The sequence below is a fragment of the Parasteatoda tepidariorum genome, chromosome 6 (assembly GCF_982258835.1).
Source record: "Parasteatoda tepidariorum strain Cologne lab strain chromosome 6, Ptep-v5.0, whole genome shotgun sequence".
NCBI classification, from domain to species: Eukaryota; Metazoa; Arthropoda; class Arachnida; order Araneae; family Theridiidae; genus Parasteatoda; species Parasteatoda tepidariorum.
Window position 1 is genome coordinate 20,481,353 of NC_141760.1, and position 24,629 is coordinate 20,505,981.

Here is a 24,629-nt window from a genome sequence, read left to right on the forward strand (position 1 = left end):
AATAAATAAACCACATTATGCTATTACATCTTCAATAAACCGGATAATCTGTCAAGCGAATCGAATTCTTCAGAGAAAATTCGTCTAAAAGTACTGATTAAAATGTAAGTTGGGAATATCCCGAAACTGTATTAATGGTATTTACAGTAGGGATTTCGTTAGCATCGCGCACAAGCCAACTTTATTTCCCACACAAGCTGGTTCCCATCGATCTGAAGCTAAGTATGCTTGAAGTCATCATTGAGGATCGAATCCCAATAATTCACAATGACAGATCAGCTTTTTTTTATAAATGGAATAAAATTTTAAACAAATTGGAGAATAGAGTCGCGATGGCTCAGGGGATAGAGCTTTCGCCTTCCAATGAGGTGGACCAGGGTTCGATACCAGCAATGGCTGGTCGATGCGAATTGCGCATCCGGCTTGCACCGACCACAGTGCTGACGTGAAATATCCTCAGTGGTAGACGGATCGTGGGTTAGAGTCCCCTCGTCGTCAGGCTAAACGTGGGAGGTTCTCGTGGTCTTCCTCTCCATGTAAAGCAAATGCATGTTATTTCCATCAAAAAGTCCTCCACGAAGTCAATTTTCTCTCAATTCCTGATCCAGGAGTTTCCTTGTCTTCTGGATTGGGTTCAAAATTACAAGGTACGGAGTTGAACATTAGTAGTCGTAAACCCAAAAAATTGGGTCGGCTGTTCAACGACAGTTATAAAATTGGAGAATAAGTTACCAATTGCAGCCTGTAAACTAAAAAAAAAAAAAGGTACGAGGTAAAAAGAAATCCACCAACTTGTTACTTAATTCTTAAATATTTTTAGATGCCATACTGTAAAACGAATCAATCTACCGACTCAACTAGAATATTTGAAGTGGCGGAAGTTTTTGAAATGAGGATGCTTGTGATGAGTTAATTATAACCTTGGGCTGTCGGCGACGATTCGTCTGTATGAAAATAAACCGATTGTAACAACAGGGTTAGGATGAGTTTAAGTGGCTACCAAAAATACTCTTGAAATTAAGTTCCATTTCACTTTTGAATAATCGTTCTGTTTCGTCAAGAGTGTTAGCTTTAGGTTCAAAGTTGCCATGTATTTTTTTATTATTATTATTATTATTTCATTGAAAACAAAAACGATTCATTCGGAATTTTTTTAATAGTAATTATTATCATTACTATTAAATATAATGATTAGTTAGTAGCACTGGCTAAAAGCTCTTTGGGTAATCTTGAAGGGAAGTGTTAGAAATTTTGGAGAATGTTAAATTATATTAAATTTCCAATTTCTTGAAAACCCTAATATGGCTTTAAGTTGAACTGTATTATTGTACTTTCTGTTGTTGTTCTTGTTCTCATCCCCATGACCAGCAGAGCTAGATCAGATCCATGAGCTCGTTCACTCTGAGAAAGTCTAGCACCAACAGGGGAGCTTGAACCAGGTCCTGCCTGGTAAGTCCCAGACAGGATAAAATGTGATCAGGGGAGGCCTGTACTTTCTAAACTGAATTACTAGATACCATGGCTCAATTTGAATGGAAACATGGTTCATTTTAACATCTTATTAAGGTAGCAACATATTGCACATTTATCAGCGTTGAACTGCTTTGACTTGGACTGTTTGGAATCCTACATTAAGAATTCTACCTAAGAATCCTACACCAAAAAGCTCAGTATTGTTTACCGAAGCGCTTTCGTAACGATTTTGATTAAATTGGCAGTTAAATATGGTTTCCTAATGTGTTATAATATTTTGATATATATTGTAAAAATTGGTAATTTTTATCTTATCTTAGAGTCTGGCATAAAAACCCTTTATTCGGTTACACTTACTTTTTAGCTTTGTATTTTTTACTAAAAGTGTGGTAATAAAACTATAATTTTGAACATCAGAATTTTCGGTAAACCGTTACAATATGAACGAAAAAATTATCAAATGAATGGTTTAAATACCGTATATTTGGTTTTATTAATCAGAATTGTGATTTTGCAATACTAGAAATATCAATACCATGCAGTACGGTAATTTTACCAGATATTTTTTAACCCTATATTTATACTAATTCAAAAATGTCTATACCATATTTGTAAATACTTAATATAATAAATGGAATAAAATATTTATTCAACTCATCGCCCTTTTTTAAAACTTTAGTAATGAAATAAAGAGTGTTAAGTAAATTAGAATTTTTTGTTGTAATTGTATGAGGCTATCTCAAGCATTGTGTTAACATATCAAGCCATCCAATAATTATCTAAAAATTACCATCACCCCCCCTCTCTAAGCCGTAACATATTGTGTTATTAACAACCTCATTTATTTAAATAAAATATTTTTTTTCTTACATTTTGGCTTTTAATATAGTTATTAAATGCCAAATTGAATTATTATAAAATTTAATAAGCATTGGAAACACATATATATATTACAAACTTGGACAACAACTTACAGATAACTTATCGCAAAATAAGCAACTTACAAATGACTCATAGAAAAATTAAAATAATATTGAAAATATCGTCCTTACACCAATTGTGGAAATATATGTAACGCGTTACGATAGAATGTTGTAACATAACTTACTCGTTTCAATTTTTAGCTTTGAAATCATTAAATTAATACTACAACTGTAAAAACTATTGTTTTCAATTCAAATTTTTTTTCATACTCAACTGCTAAACTTTTTAGTGCTAATTTACAATTCATAAACTTTAATACTTTTAAAAATATATTTATAATTTACTTGGCTAGTCGCAAAAACTTGGTTTTTGCATCAACTACTTATGAAATTTTTAGTGGAAACAAGTATTAAAATGCATGTTATAGTAAAATAATTTATTATATATATTTTTTTTACTATTGTACGAAAAAAAAATTATTTAAGAATAATAATAGAATAAATAAAGGCTCCTCATTTTTTTTACCTATTCTGTATTCCTCAACTCCCCTCTTTGTACTCAATTGCTAACCTTTTTTGCTGTAAATTAAAATTTATAAATTTTACTACTTTTAAAAATATATGGATAATTTACTTGGATAGTCGCAAAAATTTGGCTTGTACATCGACTACTTATGAAATTTTTAGTGGAAACAAGTATTAAAATACATGTTATAATAAAATATTTTCTTTTTTTTTACTATTGTACTAAGAAAAATATTATTTAAGAACAATAATAGAACAAATAAAGCCTCCTCATTTTTCACCTATTCTGTATTCTTCAACTCCCCACTTTTTAAAGTAATATTACATTAACATTTACGGTTTGACGCTTTTAAATCTATGATGTTGTTTGACCCCTGAAAGATATTGCAATAGTATTAGCTTATGATTTAAGCATGTTTAATGAGGACAAATGAAAAAAAAATGTGTGACAAAAATTAGGGAAACTATTATATATATTATTAAGATTATTGAAGCTAATGTTATGTAATAGAGATTAATAAAACTGAATTGAAAAAATCAGTATTTTAAAACTATGAATATTCTAGATTTGATCCATTTAAAGAAATCTCAATCTTTAAACTTGTAGCCTTTAGCATTTACTTCATTTGTATGCAAAATTTCTATATAGAAAATAAATTATTTTATCTGTTTTTAAAGAAATATAGATAACACAATTCTTTTCCACAATTGCAACTGTTCAAAAATTATTAAGATTAGGCTTTTTATTAATAATGACATTTTTGAATTATTGTTAATAAGAAGAATGTTTGAAAAATTAACACCAGCAGAAACAATGAAAATTTATTTGTAAGACTCAAATTTCAAAGCTTACTTTCTAAATATTTTCAAAAGATTTTTAAAAAAAAAGTCCTTGCGATAAATATGACAGGCTGGAAAATAATGACACTTTCAGATGCTAAAAAAAGAGGGGAAAAAAAAGAGAGTTACAAAAACTCGGATTATTCCAATTTTGACTTCAATTACATGGATTTGCAAGTTAAAATCAAAAATAAATGTAAATTACATATCTAAGACGGAAAAAAAACTTAAAAAAAGTTTAATGTGAAACGCTATTCAGCGATGAGTTTTAAATACGGCACGCTTAAAACATATATATAACAAAAAATCTTATAACATAAAAAAAAAACTCACATTCTTAAATGCTTTAAACTTCATTTTGAAAAATCATATCAGAAGAATCATGTGAGAATCATATCAGACTTATCCTATTCAAAGATAATATTTTATAGTTTATTTTATTTTTCGCAACTTTATTCTTAAGCCAATATGATTTCACTTAACCCTATACAAAGACACACCTTAAACTTTCCTCCATTTTTTTTCCCCCTCGATTGTGAAGAAGACCGACTTCATTTTTTTTTTTTTGCTTTTCCTGAACACTTATAACAAGGAAACTTTTTGCGGTAAAATTTCAAAGGAAAAAAAAAATCGCAAAATAACAATAAAAACTATTTTAGAAATTCAGATTTTCATTACATTCTTAGCACTAGCTTTACATTACCCCGAATTGTAAAACTGCAACAAAGGCTTCTAAGCATTCCATTCTTTTGTTTCCGTGAATCGTCTACGAACACGGGTGCAGTTTAAAAGCGGTTGGATCTCGTCAGCAGTACTTGAGGCTTCGTCGCTAGCGCACTTCATCACGGAGCTTGCTGCCAGAAAGCAAACATTGCCGCCGGCTGTTCCATAATTAAAGCAATATTAACGGCCTCTAAGTTAACTACGCTTTCCCCCTTTCCCCCAATTTCCAATTTAATTCGCGGGGGAACAATTTATCAAAACCTCCTGACATGATTACGAAGCTCCCAAAAACAATAGGTCGATTGTTTTAGTTCCTCTTTTCATTTTCATTTGGGAAGACGAAGGATTATGAAGAAGAAGAAAAAAAAGAGTAAGAAAAGGAAGAAGATTTTTAATATATTTCATTATTAAATAAAGGGGAGAGGTATATTTGAAGAACTAAATTTCTTCAAAGACTATTACTACAGTATTTTGAATTGCTATATCAAGGCATTTTGTATTAAATATTATGATTTAGGCGCGCAAATTAAACTAATTTTTACGTCTTATTCAAGAGAGAATTAAAAATAAAATAGGTTTGAATAGCAAATCATTTATTCATTTTTGCGAGGATGAATTTGAAAAATAAACAATTAAGATTTATGAAGTCTTGGGTGAATATTATTACGTCGTCATTTAAAATAATTTAATTTTTTTGTTAAAGATCGAATGAAATATACTAGTTTATATTGGTCTCGTAGAGCTTCATAACCAGAATGAAAGACAATGCATGACAGAGACAATTTAATTTGGAAAACTTTCTTTTTACTAATCATAATATTTTAATTTTAAGAAAAGCTTAATTAGTAAAAATTTGAAAGGCAAATTCCTCAGATTTAAAATTTAGTTAAGAATAAAGCAATTGTAAACAATTCAACAATGAGAAAACAATTTATCAAAACCACCTGCCATTCTTAAGAAGCTCCCAAAAACAATAGGTTAGTTGAAGAAATTAAAGAAGAGCTGAAACGGAGCTAAACGGCTGTAGCTCTTCTTTCATTTTCATTCGGAAAAATAAGAATGAGAAAATTTTTAATATATTTTCATTATTAAATGAAAAATAGAGTGAGGTATATAAAAAATGAAATTTCTTCAGAAACAATCACTGATGTATTTTTAATTCAAATCAATAATTTCAAAGTATTTTTTTTCAAATATTCAGATTACGATACGATAATTTAATTTATTTCTATGTTTTACTTATACAAGAAACAAAAATAAAATTTGTTTTAATTTCATTTTTGTTAATTTTTTTTTTGTAGATGAATTTAAAAGTTAAAATAACAAAATTTTTGACGTATAATGCCCAATCATCATTTAAAATAATTTAATTTGTTCCAACAATAGTTATTATGAAGCATTTTTTGCTTACATTGGTTCCATGGAAATGTATAACCCGAATAAACTGTTATACATGAGAGAGAATATTTTTGTTTCTTACAGTTAATTTTTCAGTTTGAATTAAATCTTAATTAAGAATATTTTGAAACGAAAATTCAACAAATTTTGAATTTAAACTTTAGTTGAGAATAAAATCAACACCAACAATTCTCAATCAACACCAACAATTAGTTTTAGAAAAATCGTTGTCAATAATTCAGATCGTAGATTATTCATTTACTCTGGACTTCACTTCGTATTTATTTATTGTTGCATAATTTCAATATTATCAAGGATTGAAAAAAATAATTTGTTTAGAAAATAATTGGTTCCCATACATAAATTTAAGGTGTTCTTGAGGTTTATTTGAGGTTGTTTAGAGGTGTCAAGGTTGATTTGAGGTTTACTCAAAATTGATTTCAAAAACAACCTCAAGAGATCAACCTCTAAAGGTGTATGAAGTTGTTTTATTCACGCTTGAAGTTGATGGAAATCTTCCTTAGAGCAACCAGCTTAGGGAGGTTTTTTTAGAGCTGTGCGGATTATTTTTTTTAACACTTCAAGCAAATACGTACATTTGAGTTGTGAATAATTCCCCCCTATCTAAACTAAAATTATTTCTGAGTTATATGTGAGGTTGATTTTGTAAGGTGTAAATTAGGTTAAAATTGAGGTTTATTAATAAGGTTATTTTTGGTGCGAAACATAACCTCATTTTCTTTTGTAAGGGTTAGCTTAATTATTGGGGCTAGAATTAAGAGCCAGATTAATTATATTTTTGCATATTTTACCATAGCTCAAAAACACTTTAAACTACTCGAAAACTTTTCTGCAAAATTACAAAACTTGTTTATCTAAATATAATCTCACGTATAAATTAATGAGTACTAGTTATTTTATTATTATTGTATTCAATAATGGTCGAAGAATTATCACCCATTATTTTAGTCAAAACTATGTAAATTTAACTGGCAAAATGAGACGTTTAAATGATATAAATTGAATTTTTTTAAAATTTAAGTTTGCAAAAAGTTAAATATTAAAATTTTTATTTCTCAATAACTATTCGATCAACCGTATTTAAATGTTATATTTTGACTTTTAAAATTACATAGTTTAAAAATAATGTAAAAAACAAAACAAAAAAAAATAATGGAGATGAAAAATATCAATAATTAATGAAAATTCAAAAATAAATTATCACTTTTTGTACTTTTGTTACTATTTAGATTTTCCTTATTTTCAAGCATTAATTTAACCACTGAATAGAATGTTTGTGCTTTTTAGATATCTCTTAATTACTCTTCTAAATATTATTTTAAACAATTGTTGCCATATTGTCTTGTAGAAAATTCATATGTAATTCCAATTCTCATTACAATGTGTAATTCCAATTTAGCTAATGTATATCGTCTTATTATTAAAGATAGGAAATAGTAACAACCATATAAGTGACATTTTAAGAAGTAAATAGTTTGTTTGGATTTAAAATGTTCGTAATTTATCTCAAGTAAATTTTTATAAAAATACTTATAATAATAAATTTAAATTTTTCAAATGTTGAAATATAAAATATTTTAAACGAAATAATTTTAAAAACGAAAAAAAAGATGACACAATTATTACACTTGTGCTGTAAACCAAGATTTTTTTCAAAAAATGTTAATCAAAATCTAACATTAACTTTACTGTAACTTAATGTAAAGACATAGCCATCAGAAATTACAAATCGCAAAATTAACATTCGTCTTAAAATATTATCTATTTTAAAAAGGGAGTATATTGGAGAGAAATTATTTCAATGTTGCATTAAAATATTTATTGCATATATGTGACAATATTAATTGTATATATTGCTCTTCAAATATTAAAAGAAAAATTGAGTCTTGAAGCCATGATTTTTAATAACATAGCTATATGTTTTTTGTCCAATACAATTTCTTTTATTTGAAGGATTTTTTAAGCTTTTGATCTCGGTAAAACAAAGTTTAGTTCAAACCAGTAATAAGAGTTTCAAATTAAGCAAAAAATTCAAAATATAAGCGTCTTCCAAAATAATAATGAAAATAACAATAACAATTCCTAAATACTATTTTTCATAACGTTTAACACACTTGTGCAATATAATTTTCTTTAATTAAAGATTTTTTTAAAGAAAATGTTTTTAAAATTTCAGTTAAAAAGACATGTAGCGCAAACAAATAATAAAAAGTGTAAAAATATAGCAAAGAATAAAAAACTCATGAAAAGCAAATTAATGGAAATGGGTTTTAGTACCCTTGAATATGCTTGAGCAAAAGCTTTTTTTTCTTCTTAATTGTAATTTTTTTTATGTGAAAGATGTATTTAATATTTTCAATTTTGGTAAGGCAAAATGTTATTCAAACTAGTTATAAATAGTAAAAATATAGAAAAAAAATTCAAAAATTAAAATTTACATTCTTTTTTAAAAAATATCAATCGAAAAATAATATATAATTTTGTCCAATTACGCATATTACACTGTAAAAATTTGGGATCAAATTACATTAAAAATTATCCGTAGTCAGTCACCATTTAAAGTAAAATAAATTTTTAGTGCGAAATTTTACTGAACAAAAAAATTTGATAAACCGTAATTTTTACAGTAGTATTTACTGTAAAAATCACTGAGTCACTGTAATTAAATATTACTTTAAAAATTATGTTTGTGCAGTTTTACGGTTAAAATAATTTTTTACGGTAAAATTGGTTTAATGGATGGGCGCCAATACTTTTTACCTTTACTTGATTCGGAAATCTTAACAGCGTAATTCATATTTTTCATAGCTATTATTAAGGAACATTGTTTCAGTTTTTTTTTTAATAAATACAATTCATTATTAGACATTATGACTTTAGAATTTGTTTTAATACAAAGTATTACATTTTTACAAATGTAAGTCATGGTCAAAAAACAAGAAAATTTCTTTTTAAGAAATGAAGAACCAACTGTTAGGCAGAAGTAATTCAGGGTGTTATTGTATCAACATCTATTATTAGACGAAAACTTTAATTATTTTTATTAAAGATTTTGACAATTGAGAAAGTAACCACTGTGAATTTCTTTGCCATTTTGCTTTTATAGGGTGACTTTTACTTAGAAAGTACAACTTTGTAATTCATTGTTAAGATAATGAAGTATTGGAAGGAAAAAAATCAAGCCGTGTGGGTGTATAACATTTTTTAGTCAAAGAGCTCACCATTTCAAACAGTACGCCAAATTCATGCCAAACTAAGATTTTTATTTTTCATAAACGTAAGGTAATCAGTAATTTTCTTTTGACAAAAAAATTCGCACCTAAGTAAAATAGACAAATAAAAAATCATTAAAAACTATCCGACATATTTATCAAAAATTCTATCACTAAGGGCATAGTATTTTATACTCTTCAGAAAAATTATTACTTTTTTTATACTTCTGAAAAATTATTTAGTAGTTATACCACTAAAGTAGCATTATTTTATGAGAATTGTAGTTTTAAAGTGAATTAACTTAAAATTATTTGATATTCAATGAATTAAGAAATCAACTATATATCATCTAAGATCAATTGACATATCTAAGGAAACATTGAATAAAAAATTTTGTTTGATTCGAATGACGTTTAGTAGCAAAAGCAATAGGATTAATACAGCTGACTGAAAGATTTGAAATAAATAATGATTTTTAAGTGACATAAAAGAGTATGGTTATTTTTATATATGCTTTATCATTACATGCTTTATGTAAGCATAGTTTACGTAAAAACCTAAATATACAGTATTCAAACCATTCATTTGGTAAATTTTCTGTTCATATGGTTGCGGTTTGCCGAAAATTCTAGTTTTAGAAATTATAGTTCTTATTATCGCCCATTTAGCAAAAAATGCATAACTAAAAAGTAATTTTAACCGAATAAACTGTTTTAATGCCATACACTATGGTATCATGATAAAATTACCAAATTTACCAAATTTTATCACATATTAGGAAATTATATTTTATTGTTAACTTTACCAAATCATTACCAAAGCGCCACCTTAAAAATTGACGATCTATTTCGGTATTCCCATTACAGAGACACGGTAAATTTTACCATATTCTTATAGTTATGGCCGTGTTTTTTTCTCAATATTTATTTCAGGAATTTAAAATATTTAGCAAGTATAAATAATATAATATTATTTCTAAGCATTAAATGCAAGTTAATCATTAAAACGTTGATTTTTTTCTTTTTTAAATTGAAAGTTTGTGCAGAAGAATTTTCTAACAAAATTCTGTTATTCTAAAATATTTAACAGCTTTTATTACGTTATAAATTTATGTAATTATTATGATTGAAATTATAACTGAAATGTTCCGCAATAAAATCAAAAATAGATCTCTAAATTAATTCATCTTAAGTATGATCTCTAAATTCTTCATAAAAAATCATGTATTAGTCACAATAAATACTTTTTCAGATTACAAATTACTTTGAACAGAAAGAAATGAACGCTTTTAAAATAGAAAAACAGTTTTTAATTGCAAATAATTTTTTTGCAAATGGCTTAATTTAATTTTGAACACAGTAAAAAATCGCCCATTTTAAATCAAACCCATTCCTCCATTTAAAAACTAATTTCTAATATGTATACAAACAAAACATTTTTAAAATAAATATTTCAGTATCTAATCACTCGTAAAAAAAGAACCTGGATGCTAAAAAAAAGTGTAAATACCCTGCTTTTCTAGTCAATAGCACAAAAACAATTCTTATTGATCAAATTTGTTAGTGAATTGAATAAAGCTTTTCACAGACTTACAAAAACGCAATTAGAAATTTTTCAATTAACTGTGTTTATTTCCTTAGAATTTTTTATAATGTTAATACAAATGAAGTTTTTTATATTTGTTTGTTATTGAAAAAAATGTAATTAAGTTTTTGTGGCCTTAATTGGTAATATGAATATTTAACTATGATATAATGTTTACTAATGACTTTCTATCAATCGGTAGATTTAAAAAAAAAATTCAAACGCAACTTCCTTTTCAGGCTTTATATGAGCATTAAATAAATAATTAAGTCTTTTCTTTCTTTATTAATGCCTAAAAAAATTTTTATTATCGATTTAATGATTTATGAAAAACTATTTTACCATAGTAATTTATTTTGCTTATATAAACTTTCTTTGATGTATAGACAGATAATTCAAAAGAACATGAAGAAAAAATGAAACAAATATTTAATTTAATTAAGGATGATAAGCGCATAAGGAATTTATTACAAAATTATTGTATTTTGTCAGTCAAGTATATGATTACTTTTAATACTGTTTAAGTTGCGAGTAGTATATAATTGTAACATAAATTGTAACAGTATCAAAAATATTATTTCTTAAATATTCGAGGAAGTCATACATTTTTTGTATAGGATAAAGAATTGCGATAGAATTTAATTAGCGTTTTACATTCTCTTCACATTTAATTAATTTTATTAAAATTGTTCACCTTTGTAAAAAGAATTTTAGTTAAAATTTAAGAATCTTTTATGAATTCCCATTATTGTTGTATAAATTTTAAGTTAAATGTTACTTTTAATTAATAAAATGGTTGCAAGTTAAGAAAAATTTGGAAACCGTCACAAAATCCAATTTGCTTCGTATTTATCACAATTAACTGCGTAAATATTATTTTGATTTCCTTGAAAAGAATTATTTTAATTAGTATTTTATTAGTCTTTAATTAAAAACTATTTTAATTTGTATAATTTTTATTTTGCCAATTATATTTTTTTTCTAAACCTAGCTTTAACCATTTACACTTTTTAATTTTTGACCTCTTATAAAATGAAATTCCTTTCTGATTTAGTAATTATTTGAATGTTTTTAAAAATAAATTTACCTGTATAATGCAAGAATTTTTTAGAATTTTAAGTGGAATATTTTTTCAGAAAAAATCATAAAAAACGTAATTATATATAGAATAAATTAATGACAATTCTCAATTTACAGTTTTAGTACCCTTGTAAAAAAGTCAAAAGACATGTCATTCACAATTGGGGGTAGAAATTAATATTTAAGAAAAGAAAAAAAAAAGTTCTACAAAATTCTAATGAATCACTAAAAAGGAAGGCGGTACGGAAAAAAACTGTTTGACAGTCGTAGGAAAAGGAGAGAAATAAGAGGACAATTTCTAAAAACTCCTCGAAGAAACTCAGAGAAGCTTTTGAAATTTTTTTCCTGTTGGAAAATCAAACTGATTTTAACTATTTTAATGCCACATTCAAAAGAACCGTGATCGCTCAGGGGATAGAGTGCTCGCCTTTCAATGAGGGGCACCGAGTTCAAATCTCAGCGATGACTGGTCGATTCAAATATCGTACCCGACTCGCACCGACCACAGTGTAGACGTAAAATATCTTCAGTGGTAGATTGATCATGGGTTAAAGTCCCCTTGCCATCAGACTAACCGTGGAAGATTTTCGTGGTTTTCTCTCCATGTAACCCAAATGTGGGTTAGTTCCATCAAAATGTCCTCCACGTAGGCAAATTTCTGAAAATACTTGATCCAGGAGTTCCTTTGTCTTCTGGATTGGGTTCAAAATTACTAGGCTACGGAGTTAAACATTAGTTGTCATAAACCCAAAATTGAGTCAGCTGTTAAAAGATGGTTTTTATATGCCGCATTAAAACTTACTGGTAATAGTTTTTTTTTTTTTTTTTGTTTCTTTGCTTAAATATTTTCTGCTGACTCCCATGTACATGTGGCCACTATACATGCACAGAAATCAGTTATTCTACAGATTATATAATCTAGATAATGTGCACATTATCTATGGCGATCCATTAAAATACCGAAAATTGTTTCATTTCTCAAATTACCTCTCTAATATGTTAGACAATATTAAAAGTGAAAAAAAAAAGTTTTTTATTGGAACCGCAGCAACTTTTTCTGTACGTTTAAACTAACATAATGTTGTTTATTCATTGTTTGATATCGAAAAATCAAGTTAATACTATCAAACAATCAACAAAGTTGTTGATGAATAGTATCAATCATCAATCAATTTAATATCTGTGTTGCAAAGAATCGAGCGATTTAAGATAATATCGCATTTGAGTGGGAATTAGTATAATGAAATGAGAGATACAAACTTTTGAATTTTAACAATATTGAAGTCATTAATGCTCACATCACCTATGTAAAGTGTGGAAAACTCTTGATTCCGCTCTTTTACGGGGCAAATAATTTAGTCTGTAAGTGAACTAGATAACTGACGGCTTTCGAGTCTTAAAAATAACACATGTACTTATTACCTTCATTTCTGACAAAAATTCTAAAACTATTTAATCAATGTGGTGATTGCGGGGCAACCCTTTAAATGTTTCGTTTATAGCTGGACTCAATCTTTTCCCTCTGAATTTGCTTGTCCTCACTCAACTTAGTCATCTGACTTCCACATCGATAAATTGGTTATACACATCGCTCCCCCTAATGAAAATTCCATCAGGCTCCACCCCAATTCTTTATTTTATTGTTCACTGTTCCTCACGAGCCCCATCCCATTCAGAAAACTCCTCTCCTGTTTTGTGCTGTTACCACCAATTATAGCTTTCGACGCGACGTGTCTAGAATAATTTGCAATTATACAGAGAGCTTCTGTTTTCTCCCAATCGAGGATTCTAAGATATACTTCGCGTCGATAATCTTAAACTTCTAGGAAGGAATTAAAAGATAGGATTGTAAATCTTTTATTTAATAATTGCTTGAAATTTGTTAAATCGGGCTAGGAAACAAATTGATTTTGGCAGAAAAGGAAATTATTTTAAAAGTACAAATGAGAACTGGAAGTATTAACCTTGAGGACAAAAATACTCTATAGACAAAAATAAAATTGATTTCAAAATAATAATATTAATGTAAGCGATGACAAAATTTATAAATAAAATTTTTTACTTTATTTCCCACTTGTTTTTTCAAAGTTTCACCGAGTCACAATAATTTAATCACAGTTTCATTTCTTTTTTAATTTATTTATAACATAATTTTAGAACTTATTTAGTATTCAACAATTAAAAATTTATACAGTAGCATTTTCAAGGTCATTCTTTGTGAAAGTGAAATGAAATTTTTCGAAGTTAATCTGTTTTATCAAAGTTAATTTATCAACGTTAATCTATTGGATGAAATGAAAAATAGATTCAATTAATAATAATAATAAAAAAAGTGACCACAGCAATTATTGCATATAGACTAGAAAGTTAAGTTTTCCTTTTAAATACTCTTACTTCATTTGAAGTAATAATTGTAAATTTTCTCTCCTTAACTATTAGGTTAATATTTTTGAAACTAATGTTTCTTGAAAAATACAGGAATTTGAAGGGGAAGGAGGTAATATGCACTGTTGCACTGTCTTAAAAGATTTTAGCAAAACCACAAAACTGTTTTCCACTTCCATATGCACTTGCCTGATAACAAATTTGAGTATTGAGTAGTAAATTTTAAAATATTTTTGATAGAAAAGTAGTTTCTTAACTTTGCTTTTTATTTGCAACTTTAAAAAGTTCTCACTCATAGTATTAAGTAATATTAAGTACTTTAGTATTCATGATTATGCACAGAGAAACAGAGGAAAAAATTGGGTAAAATTACCGTACTGTATAATAACGACCTTCCTAATTAAAATAATAATAATAATAATTTTGGTTAATAAGACTGAAGTAGACTGTATTTTTACCATTTATTTGATAATTTTTTGTGCATTTAGTAATGGTTTACCGGAAATTCTGGTTTTCAAGTTCTTATTACCACACATTTCGGTAAAAAAAAAAAAAAAACTAAAAAGTAATTTTGGCCGAATAAATAGTTGTCATGATAAAGCTACCGATTTTTTCTGCGTTTACCAAATTTTATCATATATTACAGAATTATATTTTATTTTTAATTTTACCAAAATCATTAGCAAATCACTTCGGAAAAAATTATCGAGCATTTTGATTTTCCGATAAGCCAGAAACATGGTAAATTTGACCATACTTTTTATTTTCTCAGTCTGCCATTTACACGTTTCAAAGTTATTTTATTTTCTTAATTTGGGTAAATTACTCACACATCAAGCATTAGTATATGTATTCATTAAACTAAAATAATCGTTAGTTAGATTCCTTTTTTTGGGGGGGGGGAGTGAATTTATAAAAATTGATCTCTTGCCTCTCTCTTTCTTATACAGCATTAAAGAGTCTTATTTTCCAAAACTGTGCATGTATTGTCTTTAGAATTCGTTCTTGTTACATTAAGAAACAAATTATGCGTAAGAATTATGCATCAAAGTTTTTCCCTTATTTAATAATTTATTTATTTTTATTGGAAAAATGCGAGTCTTCTTGCTTTTTTTTTTCTTTTTTTTTAAAAAAAAAATAAAATATCTAATCAATATATTCCAAAATTTTAATTCTCTACGCGAAAGGAAATTTATATGATTATTTATTTCGAATTCAAAAAATATTTTTCTCCTTAATGAAATTACGGAAAAATTATACTGAATTTTTTCCTATTCTATTTATTGTAAATTTGAACATTATAGTTCGAAAAACTATTCGGGTGAAGCAAAATTGGATACCTGCAGTTGACGTAAAGCGTGGGTAAATCGTGGCAAATGCTTATGCCACAATACAGATACCAATCAGGTTCGATGCAGGCGTATGACATCGCTTGCAGGCAAACAATTTAATCTGATCTGAACATTTTTCAGAGTGATAGTAAACCAAGCCTAATAGCTGTAATGTTAACGCATCATGGAAAACCATGCGATTTCAGGGGTCTCCTTCTTCTCGAGTTGCAAATTCTCAATTGCTCAAGTGCACAATCGACTTCACTCGCTGCTAGAAAATAAAATTTAACTTGTTCATTTTCTCCTTAAATTTTACTTTAAAAAATTCCCAAATACATTGAAATTCATCTTTAAAAAATTAGTTCATTTGTCAGTCGCAAGTTTAATTTCCTTTTGTTTACATCATTGATAATAATTCTGGATCTATATTGATTAGCGAATACCAATTTTTCTATAAGTAGACTTGTATTTTTGTCCCAAGCCAAAACAAAAGGAAAACTCTTGCATCAAACATTAAAGAAATTCACCAGCCTGAAAGATATTTTGAATGAAACTAGCCGCAATCATTTAGCTTGGGGAGGAAAGCTTCTCACTGTTAGCTTCACTTCAAAGCACCATAATCTGCCTACCATTGTGGATATTTCATTTCAGCACTAAAGTCGACACGAGAGAAAGTATTTAAAATTGACCAGTCATTGTTGCGTTGCAGTACTTTGTCTTCTTTTTCAGGAATCAAGCACTTTCCAAAAGATTTAAAAAATATAATAAAAAGTTAATATTTCTCCCTAGTAATTGTTCTCTAGTAACTGTATCTAACTGTATCTCTCCCTGTTAACTCTATCTAAGAAATTATGCTTATGTATTGAAATCGAAACTCGAATTAAATACAAATGTGCAAAAATAAATAAAGCTAAATAACTTGAAAAAAAAAAAAAAACTCAATGCCGTACAAAAAAGATAAACTATAGTTTTTTTTTTTTTTTTATATATATATATATATATATATACTATATACAGCGAATATTTTTTTTCAGTGCAGAAACACAAAACGACAGAGGGAAACAAAAACGCAGAAAAAAATTATTAACAAGTTACAACACGGAAAAAAAGGGAAACGGAACCTGCTTATGTAGCATTGTTTGTGTTTTTTCACGTTGTTTAGTAACATTCCTATAAAGAACAAAGTTAATCCTTTCTTCTCTTATACGAAAAAAAAACAATAAAGAAATAAAGTAAAAAAATAAAGAAATAAAATAAAAACTATTTGCTGTGGAGGGAGGAGGAGATCGATTTTTTTGTGGTTACGTTATTACATTCTAGTTTTTTATAGTTTATTTGTAAGATTTTTTTTTTTTGAAAATGTATTTGATGTCTATAGTTGTATACTATTTAACGTTTTTTACTGCTACATTTGTATTTTGATCTGCGTCTCAAAAGTGTTTTCTTTTGCAGTTTCCCGGCTGATGGGTTCTTCAACGGGGATGTCTATGTCCAATATGAATATGTCCAGTTTGAGTGCTTGCAGTGTTGCAGCGTCGGCAGTTGACCAAAAAACAGTGGCCGGTGTCCAGTTCCCCTTAACTCAGCGTCGCAAACGCCGGGTTCTTTTCACTCAGGCCCAGGTCTACGAGCTGGAGAGGAGGTTCAAGCAACAGAAGTACCTCTCTGCTCCGGAGAGGGAACACCTGGCCAGCCTGATCCACCTCACGCCTACGCAGGTCAAGATCTGGTTCCAGAATCACAGGTACAAGTGCAAACGGCAAGCCAAAGAGAAAGCAATGGCCGAACAGCAGCAATCCCAGTCCCAATCGCCACGGAAAGTCGCGGTGCCGGTGCTCGTCAAAGACGGCAAGCCCTGCTCGACAGGGTCGGCCGAAGATGACGGCAGCAGCGGAGCCGGCGACCTCCTCCAGAGTACGGCGCTGCAGCAGCAGGCTTCCCATCAGCATCAACAACAACAACAGCATCACCAGCCGCAAGTTTCGGTCGGCGGTGGTGGGGCGCACAGAAACAGCTGCCTGGGTGACTCCTGTGCTCAAAGTTCGGCAGCAGTTGCTCGTGTCCATCACGCCTTGGCCCAACAATCTACATGTTCCTTGACCGGTGGTGGGTCAGCCGCGGCAGCTCTGCAAGGAGCCCTTAATGGCATGAGTGGGTATGGCCAGGCTGTGGCCGGAAATCTAGACTTAAGCGCAGTTACCAATGCCGCTATGTGCCCTTCTTATTTACAATTACAAGGTAGGACTTGGTAATCACATCTCCTTGAATTCAAGACTGAAACAATATTTGTAAATATTTATAGATTCCTCTTTAAGCTTCAGTGAGATGAAAATTGTACATATATTTTGATGATGTCGCGCACGTGAAATTATTAAATCAATTTATCGTCCAAAACTAGTTCGATCATGAGAGCAAGATGGTATACTAAATGAAATGATATTCTTTTTAATTGAAACAAAGGATACAATCTACATTAGTGAAACCACTGGACAATTATTGGTCAGCGAAAATTTCTAAATTATTCTTCAACCGAAAAACCAAGAAATGTACAAAAAGCGTTTGCATTCTTACTAAATGCTGAGAGTTTAAATATTGATTTATGATATTTTTTAACAGAACAATTCAACATTGTCTTATGTTATATCAAATATTTTTGCGGTGACCAAAATTAGATGCTTCATACTACTTCAAAATTATATTTATTAATATTAGAAAGAAGAAAATATTCTATATAACTTAAACTAAATTATAGTTCAGCAATAGTAGATGAATTAAAACTATTTGATTGATGATTCAGTGTTTTTTTAAAATTTCACAAAAAGCATTTTTCTGTTGAATATATCTTATTTATTAGTGTATAATATATTTTTTTTTCCTACTTCCATACTGTTTTCAATTTTTCGTGATATTATTCTTCAATTGAAAATAGTGAGCAATATAATAATATCAAGTCACATCATTAAGTGTGTTTTAAGAGTGCTTTTGGGGAAAAATAACGTGTTCAGAAGGTACCCATCGGGAAACAATACTGAGGTACAGTTTAACGTTGAAAAACTGTACTTTTTAAAAGCGTGTTTCTTTCACTGAAAAAATAAAACCAAACTATGCAGTATTCAAATCATTCATTTGTTATCATCAGTTTACCGAAAATTCCGGTTTTCAAAATTATTGCTCTTATTACCACACATTTCGTAAAAAATACAAAACTGAAAAGTAAATTTAACTAAATGAAAGGTTTTTATGCCATGCTCTAATGTATCAAGATAAAATTACCAAATTTTATCACATAATTTAAAACCATATTTTATATTTAATTTTACCAAAATCATTACAAAAGCACTTCGATAAAAGTTACCGAGCATTTTGTTGTTTCCATAGCTTCAAAAAAATACTATAAATGTAGTAAAATATTCTGGTAATTTTGGATATACTTTTTTTTCTCATTGTGTTATGAAAATCGTGATTATGAATAATATAGTAATTTAATATTTTAAACGATTTTAAATTAATATTCAAATACAATTTAATAAAAAATATTTAAATGCTTTAACACTTATCAATCTTTAATACGAACACAAATGGTAACTATTTTGTTTAAATAATAAAATATAATAAATGTATTATTTTAGTATAAAATTTATTTATAAATAATAAAAATATGTTATTAGAATTATTACTACTTTACATCAGAGAAATTTGTAATATAATCATTATTAATGTAAAATTCAAAAAGAAATTTTTTTTGGTATCAAAATAATTTAATTTAAATCTATCTCTTTTTTTAATTTATAAATTTGGATATCAGTATAAAAACTTATCGGATGTTCTTAAATTCTGTTCCTCATTTTATTACATTCAATTCTTAAAAAAGATATTTTACAATTGATATTAAAATATTGATTTTGTGGCAAAAATATTTCTATAAATTTTTTTTAAAATTTGATATTTATCTTTTAAGTACATTCATTAAAAAAATGCTTACATAATTGCTATATAATCTATTTTAGTAGTATTTAATGAAAGCAGCATTTTATGTGATGTCAAAAATTTTAAATCATGATGCATGAAATGAATTAATGTGGTGAAATTAATAAAAGTTAGAAATCACAATCTCTTTCTGTTACAATTAATTTAAACTCTATAAATAAAAGAATTTGTTGCAAAACTCTCCAGTTAATAGTTTTTGTACTGAAAACAGTATATAATTCTTGATACATAACATTACTATGTTTTAGAAATTCTATAAACTAAATAATTTTATTGAACAGAAATTAAAGATTTTTCTTTTGATTAGAAACAGTATAAACTAAAAATTTTTAGCTAAAAATCTAATTAAAAAGAAATTAGTTTCTTTTAGCTTTAATTATTGTAACGTCCCTTTTTTCAAAGTATTTGTAGTTAAGTTAAATTAGTAAAAGCAATAAACAACACTCAGCTAGTTTAATTAATTTCTATCGAACACAATTTTATTACTTACTGTGGAACACAACTTAACTAATTTAATGTAAGCAAATCATAAAACAGTTTAAAAAAATTTTAAAAAATTTAAAAATTTGGGTATTTTGTAAGGGAAAAAAGTGCTAATGTAATTATTGCATTAATAAGCTGATTTCGCAGTATTGAAATTTGATTACACGCATTGCAATTATATATTTTATATATAAGTCATTAAAATGTATTTTTACATCCAAAAGAAAATAACAAAATTTGTTTACTCAATGTAAAATCCGCACTAACTCTTGTAGGGTTTAAGGTTTCAAATCATAAACGAAGAATACTTTTTTGTACAGATATTATTCCAAATTTCATTAGAGAATTGTTGCATTGTAAATTTGTTGCCCATTGATGTTTATTGTAAAAGTCTTTCCAATGATTTTTGTAAATATAATAATTTGATAATATTTACAAAGAGAAATTAAAAATAAGCATTCCAGAAAATTGTTGTCCTTCTTTGTCTATTAGTATGTTAATTTTGAGCTTAGAGAATATCAAACAAATGTTAACAAGTTAAAGCTGGACGGATGTCCATTATATAAGTATGTTTAAAAAATTCTAATATGAAGTATATTTATTTGCTGGTGTAATGGTTTTTAATATAGTTACAGTTAACAATAAAGGAAACAATAGATAGGATGTGTTCGGTTTCAACGTTAACTAAAGTTACTTATTCAAAACAATTTTACTTTTTTTTTTTGGAAGTGGTAATTTTTATAAGAATTTTGATAAAAACAAATTTTTCCTTTTAAAAGAAATATAAATTTTATTTCAAATTTTTGCATTTTTTTCAAACAGTTTAAAAATACATATAAATATTGAATGAATTTGTAGAAAAATGGTTTTGTTTCAAAAATTTAATTAAAATTTTTAATATTTTCTTTGAAATATTGAAAATTGATTTAACCACACATAAGAACACTGACATTGTATCAAATTACAATATAAAGTATTGGTACTTTGCATCGTTCGTAAAATCTGTTTTTACAGTAAAATATTATACTGTAATTTTTGCAGCAATATTTATTTAAATAAAGTGATTCAGTGATTTTGCCAAAATAATTGCTGTAAAAAATACGATATATCAGACCTTTTGTTCAATAACATGTTGCAGTAAGAATGGATTTGAAGGAAAAAATTAACCTGAGTGCCGATACTTTTTACCTCAATTTGATCCAGAATTTCTCACAGTGTAAATAGCAGTTATTTTTCCAAAGGTAATGAAAATTAAAACAACAATAAGTAATTCCAAGTAACTATAATGCTTTATAGCGTAACTGCAATGAATATTTTATTAAAGACATGGTTGTTAGAGAAAAACATTAATAAAAAATTTATAAATAATTTTATTTATTTTAAAATAACTCGTTTTGCAAAAAGAAAAATATAATAAAATAAAAAATAAAAAATAAAAATTCCATCTAAGATGAGAGATACAGAACAGCAACAGTAAGTTATTTTAATTTGATATCTTTAAGCAACTTTACAAACATTCATTGATGCAATACATCATCCTTTTCAGCTCTTTTTGATTTTAAAACAGCAAATCAATTCATAATGCAGGCACTAAAAAGACACATAGAGATAGAGGGAGCATACAGCTGTTTCGACGCTATGCGCAACCCTGATTCTCAGTTTTCAGACAGAATATGAGCATTAATTGTCTGTACACTGTGTATATTATTACAAGATGTATATTATTTAGTTGTGTGAATGTTTTTTTTAATTTTTATTATATACCTCTATAAAGGGAACATTTTTATTCCAAACTGACTCTTTTTGAAGAAAAGGTAGCCATTTGTGAACTGTTTTTGTAAGTAAGATGAGAAAAAAATCATAAACTTAAATACTTTTTGCGAACTACTATTACACTTGTAGAATTCAATACGTACTATTAAATGAAGAAAGTAATTATGAGACCTTTGATAAATTAAGCAACAATATTAACAATTTTCAGAAATATTGTATTATCCCAATCAATTCCTACAAAAACTATAAATACAACTTTATAAAATTATTTTTATTGCATAAATGATTGTATTTTTATACTTAAAATTAAAACAACATAATATTTGGGAGGAAATAACACTTAGTAAATTTTTTCCATTAATTGGAAAGGAAGGGCACAGTGGACAAATTTTCAATTTGATAATTTGATTTAGTATCAAACTTTTACTTAATGATAGCAAAATAATAGATATTTTGAGTCAAAAAGCCATAACATGTCAAGGAATATAGACACTTTGTGAAATTTCAGTGCAAAATTAAAAAAAAGAAAGAAAAAAATATGTAAGATTTAGAAGATATGTAAGATTTGTAAGATATGTAAGGAAGATATGTAAGATTTTTAAGTAAAGAAGGAAAAGAGTAATTAAAGAAAAAAATGGCGGTTTTTCGTGAATTGTAAGATACATATAATACAGGGAATTATGACTCACTCTTTTTTTTTCGAGTTATGTAATACGGGAAATTTTTCTTTTTCTTTAAAAATTGATAATAATAATAAATTTGGTTCAAATGCATGTAGAAACATGATAATAAAAGAAAACATGCTAATTGTGGAATATTTAAAGCACATGTGCAAATGGAAACAAATATCTCGAAATATAACTTTTAAAACAATGATATATTTACTTGTTATTGTGGAGGTGAAATTTTCGAGCATTTATCAATTCTAATAATTATTTTGAAAAGTTTAAAAATTTTTTACTTTATTGGATTTTTGGTGGAGATGATGTAGAGTGTATGACATGAATATTTTACATTAAATGAAATAGAATTTTTTTAATAACTTATGTAACAGTCCTTTTTTTTTAAATTCTCAATATTCTTCTATTACATTAGAACTACACTCTAAAAACTGTGCTGTAATATTTCTTTGAATATGATGCCGAACTACAAAAAAAATTTGTATGAAGGAGCTCCTTACTCCAGGTTAACACAAAATCAAGGGTTCATATGCGATTTAAAGGGAGTAAATTAAATCTAAGCAACTAAAATGGAATAATCTTACATCAGACTTTCGCACTTTTACACAGTACGATTTTCACTTACATATTTTCATTTCCAAGAGCACCAATATTGGCATGCTATCAATGTCAAAAATTAGAGAAACGCCAAGAATATCACCAGTATTTCATTAGCATTCCGGAATGAATTGGCGAGAAATGATTGATGTTTTCTACGCTGGATACAACAGAAACGAAAATTCGACGTTTAAGTATGCATGTATGTTTTTATTTGGGAAAAAAGGACAATTATCTTTTAATTTTCAAATATTTGGAAACTCTATTAAATGATTTTATGATGTATAATTTCTATCTGTTTCCATTCTGTTAACTTAATTCTGTCCGTTAAAAGTCGGTTATGTTTACAAACTAATTTTATTTTAAGAAATATTATGTATATATATAAACACAAATAAAGTAAAAATAAAATAATATAAAAATAAAATGATATAAAATAGAAAACTATTCATATGAAAAACCAAAAGTCTTCTTCACGACGCATCTTTTGGTATAATTTAATGCGATATTTCTGAATATATATAATTGCAAAAAAGTGTTTCTCAATATAAAGTAAAAATGTGTCAAAATAGCTGAGAAACAAAAAAAAAAATAGTCGAATATTCTATTGGGTATAATATGAAAAAAGCACAACTACTTCCACTTACTAGGAATAACATTTACCTTTTAGTTTAATTAATAAACTGAGTTTTAAATATGTTTACTAAATTCATAAACTTCGGTAAAATAACAATATAGATTATTTCCAAAGGAACTAGACTAATACAATTCCAACCTGGCGAGTAGCAACTTATAACAAGACACTTCGTTTGATGCTTTTACTTGTTGCTAGAAATCAGGTTCGCAGAAAATGCTGTTTATTAGTTAAATTTAGTAGGAATAACACGATCTGTGACGTAGGCTATAGTATACCCAATTGCATATGAGTATATGATGTTGTATTCAAATTCGATTACTATTTGTTTCAGATCTATTTTGACAAATTTTTGCTCAATTTTAAGAAACCCTTTTTTGCACTGTATGTATCTTTACCGGAACTATTGTTGCATATAACAGACGATATTAAAAACACAAATCAAATGCAGCAGACGATATTAAAAATACATATCAAATGAAGCAGACGATTTTTTTTTATCGTAATGAGCGTGAAAACAAAGTTCAAACTATAATAACGTGAAAAAAAAGTTGTATAATTAAAAATTAGTGACGCTCGTTTCTGTGAGAAAAAATAATGTATATATCTTTACCGGAACTATCGTTACATATAACGGACGATATTAAAAACACAAACCAAATGCAACAGACGATTTTAAAAATATATTTCAAATGAAACAGACGATTTTTTTTATTGTTATGAACGTGGAAACAAAGTTCAAACTGTAATAGAGCGAAAAAAAGTTGTATAATTAAAAATTAGTGACTTTCGTTATTGTGAGAAAAAATAATGCATAGAACACATTGATCGTATGCTATTTTTGTCTCTTTTTAGTTATGGAACAATTTCTTCCTTTACTTTACTTTCTTACGCAAAAAACAAATATTATTCATAAAATAAATTTTGATGACGAATGAAGTTTAACTTTAATTGTAGAAACACGATTTTATACCTATTC

The 24,629-nt window shown here is 27.4% G+C and overlaps 1 protein-coding gene across 1 annotated transcript in view; it reads left to right on the forward strand.

Annotated features, from left to right (window-relative positions):
* The window catches only part of LOC107436846 (thyroid transcription factor 1), a 50,155-nt gene extending 31,453 nt beyond the window's left edge, over positions 1-18,702 (forward strand). Inside the window, exon 2 of the mRNA XM_016048663.4 lies at positions 16,949-18,702. Coding sequence (XP_015904149.3) covers positions 16,949-17,748 — 800 coding nt within the window. The 3' untranslated portion in view covers positions 17,749-18,702. The remainder of the gene's footprint in view (positions 1-16,948) is intronic.
* Positions 18,703-24,629: the final 5,927 nt, after the last annotated feature.